This window comes from Eurypyga helias, unplaced genomic scaffold (genome assembly GCF_000690775.1).
Source record: "Eurypyga helias isolate BGI_N326 unplaced genomic scaffold, ASM69077v1 scaffold15518, whole genome shotgun sequence".
Taxonomy (NCBI): Eukaryota; Metazoa; Chordata; class Aves; order Eurypygiformes; family Eurypygidae; genus Eurypyga; species Eurypyga helias.
This window is the reverse complement of record NW_010266438.1, coordinates 1-6,254: the sequence shown is the minus strand read 5'-3', so window position 1 is coordinate 6,254 and position 6,254 is coordinate 1. Positions and strand designations below refer to the sequence as shown.

At 52.1% G+C, this 6,254-nt stretch overlaps 1 protein-coding gene across 1 annotated transcript in view; it reads left to right on the top strand.

The window, feature by feature from the left end:
* Positions 1 to 3,270, top strand: part of CD2 (CD2 molecule) — a gene marked incomplete at its 3' end in the record, with an annotated part of 6,345 nt that extends 3,075 nt beyond the window's left edge. The window contains exons 2-4 of the mRNA XM_010157091.1: positions 132 to 431; positions 2,879 to 3,121; positions 3,202 to 3,270. Coding sequence (XP_010155393.1) covers positions 132 to 431; positions 2,879 to 3,121; positions 3,202 to 3,270 — 612 coding nt within the window. The remainder of the gene's footprint in view (positions 1 to 131; positions 432 to 2,878; positions 3,122 to 3,201) is intronic.
* Positions 3,271 to 6,254: the final 2,984 nt, after the last annotated feature.

Sequence of the window (6,254 nt, the reverse complement as noted above, 5' to 3'; positions counted from 1 at the left end):
GGAGAGGCTTAGGCAACCCGGAGGGGGGATATAGCAAGCGACAACCTTTTGGGCGACCACTGTGGCTGCTGAGGACGGCAGCGGCGGCTGCTGGAGACACGCTGATGAGCTGGTTGTGCTTCCCTTCACAGGCTCCATCACCAACCCCATTTACATGGCTGTGAACGAGTCGGCTCTTCTCAGCTTCGCTGCTGCTGCTGGGAGTGTCTATGATGCAACATGGCTGAAAGACAGAAAAAAGTTGCTTCAGATAAAAAATAAGGCAGTTAAATACTATGTGAACAGGGAGCAGTGCAGATGCAAGGTGTTCCCAAATGGGACTCTGCAAATAGAGCAGGTGGTTAAAGAGGACAGTGGAAAGTACACAGTGATTGTGTATGAAAAGAATGGAGTATTGAGGGCAGAAGAAGATAAAATGTTCATCGTTCAGGGTGAGTTTTTGCTCTTCCCACACCACTCCCAGCATAACTGAATAAGACCTGGTATTCCATCTCTCTCCTACAACCTTTTCTACTCCTTGCCCCCCTTTCTGTTTTGGGGGGCCTTCTGTGACACATACCTCTTTCCTTCCGCCGCTGCCAGCAGTCTGCCGCTCCCCTCCCTTCTCCTGCTCCTACTGATGCCGTCTGGTCCCCTGCTTCTTTCTGGGTCCCCTCTCTGCCAGCCGCCAGGTTTCTGCGTGTGCCCAAGTGAGCGCGTCCATATTGGCAGCGGGGCGAGTGCGGGCGGCCTCGCTGCAGCACTGCTGACGGTGCTGGGGCCCCTTGGCCCCTGAGCCTCGGCAGCCCCACAGGAGAAGGGCTGTGCTCCCAGCAGCTCCCTGCTTCCAGAAACCTCTCGTGGGAGCGCAGCAACCGACATGAGGTACGCCTGTGGCTGATGCACTGTGCACTTCTAGTTCTCTTTTGTGGGCACTGAGTTATGACTTTTGGTCTCTAGCCATTGCTCCGGCAGGGCGAGCACCTTGCATTGTGCCTGCCAGCCTTTTGAGGAGAGGTCAGGAGCCCAGCTGGCACTAAGTGTCTGTATTTAGGCAATGCCATCCCACTCTGTTTTTGCACTAACATAAAAAAATAGCTGGCAGTCACCTCCCCTGAGATACACCACAACAGGAGTTGAGTTTGCAGGGGAGGAAGACTCCTGCACCCTGTCCTTGCATAGCATAACAGAATGGGTATGAAGACGGTGCTGCTCACAGCGGACTTAAGCACACGCCTGAGGATATCAGCTGCATGGGTTCAATGCATGAGGGCAGCCCGCATTCCTGTGCTGTATCTTGTCCTGAGAGATCAGAGCGGCAGCAGCCCAATGATTCTGGGATGTGGAGGGAAGAGAAGGATGGCTATTCTGCTCCTTTAAGGCTGCTGCCACCTCCCTAGACCTCTAAGCTGTAGGGCAGCAGGAGTTTTTTCCCACCAAGAAGATGATTTTACTCTGTCCATCTTCAGCCAGCGTGGACACCTCTGCCATCATCTTGAGTCTGTGGGCACCAGCTGGCACTAGAACTATGACACCTTGATGAGGCAGCAGCGGCAGCCGGAATGGTTGCAGCAGGGTTTCGGTGCGGTGAGAGGCCCCGTGGCTAGCAGACTGCTGAGCAGTGAGGGTGTCTCACTACTCCAGGAATTACTGTTGTAAACTGTTTGCAGATTCAGGAAGTCATCAGGGCCTGATGCTATTTACTCGTGCTTTAAGGCACTGAGCTGTCATCGGGGTGTCCTGGGTTCAGTTTCAGGTGAAGTTTCCAACCTAGCCATGTGCTGCAATGTTTCATCTCCCGTGCAGCAGAGAGGTTGCCTCACCTCCAATGCGCTGTGGCAGTGGAGTTCTCTAGTCGCTCTCAGGGGCTGGAGCCATTTGTTGGCCAGATTGTACTTGGTTGCTGGGGTTGGACAAACCGTCGTTCAAAAAAATAATAGCTTGGGTGATGTCATCACACAAGGCCGTCACTGCGACCTGGAGCCTGGTGTTTCGCCCTGCGATGTTCCCCTGCATGGCAGGGTACAGCTTGGCGAAGAGGAGCGGGCTTAACAGGGAAGGGGGGGCTGCACATGTCATACTGTGATCCTATGCTGCCTTTGCTATGAGCAGCTCTCGCTGGCTTGCAAATATATGGTCCTTAGAAGTTCCACTGCCTGTAACTGGCGGTGGCATGGCGTGTTTGAAAGGTAGAAGATAACTTTTTTGTCCACCCAATGTCCCTGCCAGTTGCCCCCAGCTGAGGAAAGCCCCACCAGCGGTAGGAAACCTGGAACCAACGTGTAGCTAGCAGTTTGCAGGACGTAAAATAGACAGAAATCAGTCTGTTGTGACCTCACTGAGAGCTGAGGTGTCTGTTTGGTGTTTTGTCTCCTGTTTTGATGGGTTTCCATGCCGTGGCTGCCGCGCTATCTGGGTGCTGTTGGGAGCACATAAAGGGTCGTAAGGAGACGTCTGTCTGCATCAGGGGAGATCTCTCCCCATGGGCACAGGCAGGTCAGAGCGGAATTCGTTTCCACCAAAACACTGGGGCCGGAGTTGGAGGGGGCTGTGGTTGAGAGTCTCTCACATCCTCTGCCTCCCCCAAAAACACCACTTCCCCCCTTGCCTCCCTGCCTGGCTGGCTGTGAGCCAGGCTGGGGCCTGCATGTGGTCCAGCCACGGTGGTGCAGCTCTGCTCTGCTCGGCCAGATGTGTAGGCTAATATACTGCGTTTCCTTTATTACTGCCATGTTATTCTGTAGCAGAGGTCTGATTTGCCCTTCATTCTTCTCTGGTCTCACTAGCTGGTGTTATTCCCTTACTGCTTACTGGGGGCTAATTCTCTGTCCTGCTTAACAGTGGAGAATCAAAAGGAGAAACCATCTCACACGTGCCTGTCCCTTCTCTCCTTTTTCAGAGCCTGTCCCTCAGCCAGTCCTCAGTGGTGAATGCATGAATAAAACTCTCTCTGTCACGTGTGAAGTGAAGCAGAAGACTAAAGATGAGACGTTTACCATAGAAATTATTCATGAGAAAAGAAAAATAATCCAGAAGAATGTAACAAGGTCGGAATTGCACACACACTATTCTGGGATGTTCAGATGTGTTGCTAAGAACCAAGTCAGTGAAAAAGCAGCTGAAAAAGTAATCACGTGCTCAGGTAAACAAAAATAATCTATTTTTTGCCAGAATCTGGTAGGGCGGGCCCACAAACCCTGCCGCAGCCGTGCGTGTCTGTAGGAGCGGTCCAGGTGCCAGGAGCAGCGATGGCTCCTGGTACCCAGTATTACGAGTCTAACGCCACCACAGGTACTGAGAGCCGATGCTGCTGCGGTAGCCGGGATGCGAGCCGTGCTTCCTGCTTGGCATTCCCCAGCCTTGTCGCATCACCGCTCTCCCCACCCTGGTGCTGCCTGCCCCACTGCTACCCTTATGGCATCCCTGCTCTGACAGCTGCGAGGCCACGCCGTGGGGCTGGGGGGTGTGAGGAGGGCCATGCTTCTCCTCCTTTTCCCCTGCAGCCAGCGGTGTTTTCCCCTGTGCTCAGTGGGGTCTGAGGGTTGCTGGAAAAGGGGAGAGGCTTTTCTGGAGTCAAGAGCCTTGTGGGTGGCAGAGAGACTCCGGGGGTGCACTGCAATGCTGCTTCCAACAGGGGTGGTCTCCTGGGGACAACTGCAGCCTGCCAGTGAGATCAGGCTGGCTGAAGGGGGAGTGAATGAGAGGGAGGTTCTTGCTCATCCTGTCATTATCTCCATCCTCTCTTTCACTGCTGATTCTTCTTCCAAAAGTTGCCAGAGGTATCCTGACAGACTTCCTGGGGTCAGCATCCTGATAGACTCAAGTGGTGTCAACTTGTGGTTGACCAACAAAAGGAGAAAGCGGGGAGGGAGGCCTGCAAGTGTTTTAGTTACACACAGCAGTCTGCAAAAGGCAGAAAGCACTTGGCCCCTCATTTTTATCCTCCTTTATTCCTTTTAAAACTAATGGTACTTCCCAGAGGTTGACTTCAGTCAAGCAATCCAAAGCCAAAGAGTTGACCTCATAAGATTGTATAAAACTACCATGACGTAAATTAACAGCTTTTTTTTTGGAAAATATGGCTTGGGATCTTATCCCATGTGTATGAAGCCATGACATTGATTTAGGAGATTTGCTCTTGATTTACACCCTCGTGGTAGGGAAAACAGTTGCACAGTATCTTTCTCCCCTCCACGCTCATACCTGTGAAGGTGGTGGTTGCTATCCATGGATGTGGATGGGTGCTCGCACAAGGGCAAATATAACTGCTTGGACTCTCCAGCTTGCCTTGGAAATCAGGAGGGAGGTTATGGAAAATTAGGTGAGCTTTGGGGTTGCAAGGTTCAGGTGCGCATGGCTCAGATGTACCATGGATTTTCTTACTTGAAGTGTCATCCTTCTAAACCACAGATGCAGCAAAAGAATGGAAGGAATCGCATTTTAAATGGGCAGAGCCATGCTGGAAATGATTAGACTGGCAAAAGAAGTCATTGCTCCCACCTGTAAAAGTTGTGAAAGTTAAGGCAAAACCAAGGGGCAGATCATACTGGTACGTCACTGGATGTGGTGTTCAGTTCAAAGTTCAGACCTCCAGTGCAGTACTGGGGAGAAGTCCTTGAATTTGCTGGGCTTGGGTTCATCCCACCTAACTGCGAGTACTGTGCTTAAAGCCATCTCTTGCTTTAGATTCCCGCTAGAGTTATTGGAGCGTGGGGGCCTCACGAGAGCTGGCACAGTATTTCGAATTTCCAGCTATTTCTTCCATAGCAGCTTCAGGGAAAGCCCAAGTCGGAAGGCCAGCCCATGGTGTGAGAAGGGAGGAAGCAAGCCGTAAGGTATAGAGACCTTACTGAAGCCATCCAAGGTCTGCTGAGGCTGACTGAAGGGCAAAGAGTTGAGGGATGGGGTGGCCTCTGCTCTCCTATGCAGCCCTTGCCTCCTGAAGGATCCCTCCTGATGCCGAAAATATCCAAAAAAGGGTTGTTTTCTGCTGCAAGAGCTGCCTGACCTGATGGTCCCGTTGGTGCTGGCTTTGGGAAGGGGCTGGAGTGCGGAGGAGCGGCATGTGGCATGGACTTTGGAGCCGGGTGTGAAAACACGCTGCTGGGTTAGGTCCGTTTTAGGCAGGGCAAACCAGCCGAGATGCCTTTTAGTGAGGAAACGCCGGCTGAAGCTGGCCATCCCAGGGCACAAGCCAGGCAAGCTGCATTGCCGGTACAGGCAGACACTAGCCATCGGCTAGATCCTTTGATTTCATGCCTTCTCACCCTTGAGAAATGCTCTTTTTTTTTTTACAGGGTGAGTTGAGCGGGAGAGTTTACTCTTTCTCAAATCATGAACAGAGAAACCAAAGGTTTGCGGTACTGATCCTTAAGGCACAAATATAGCATTTCTGAGACACCAAAAAAACCCACTAAAACCATGGAGCACTACCCTTCCTACTCAGACTAAAGACTCCTCAAACCTTTCTGTGTGGTGCGAGGACTCTGCCAGCTCCATAGTAGATTAAAAATCCCTCAGTCCGCAGCCAAACCTCCTTCCATCCCTGCTGCCTTCCATGGATATCAGGGCCTGCACTCGAGGCCCATCACCTGGAATTCTGACCGCTAGCAGGCCAAGCGTGCTTCAGACAGGCTTCAGCTCGGCTAACTCTTCATATAAGCACAACTATGTGTGAATCTGCCTGGGCTCACCTCAACTATGTGTGAGTCTGCTGGGAGGAGCAGGCACGGAAAGGGCAAGCACACCTTGGCCTGGCGCTGGCAACCAAAACAGGTGAGAAGAACCACACCACCGCGGGCACCCATCCTTTTTTTTTGCACCAGGGCAGCCCAGGCCTTTTTCCTGTAGACACCTTGGCTTTGGTGTCACCACTTTTTGCCCTCCATGTGCATGCCCAGTGCATGTTAAGGGTGGTACCAGGGGTGCCATCCCCTTTGGAGCTCCACAGTGGCTGGTATGAGGCTGTATGTTTGGATTTACCCCAAGAAAAGTACCAATAAGGTGTCTTTTTAGCTGGTGCTGGGGACTGCTCGCACCAAATTCAAGGTCTGTCCCAGGTGCTGATACTGCAGCTGCATTCCCAACTTTCTCACTACAAGCAGTGTGAGGGACACACAGTTCAGACAGCTGACCCAAACTGACTGAAGGGGCATTTCCTTCCATAGCACATGCTCGGTACATAAGCAGGGAGTGGGCTGGGTGGCCATAACTCCTTTGCTTGCTCACTTGTTTACTCACTTGTTTGTTGGCTTGCTAGCTTGCTTGTTTGTTAG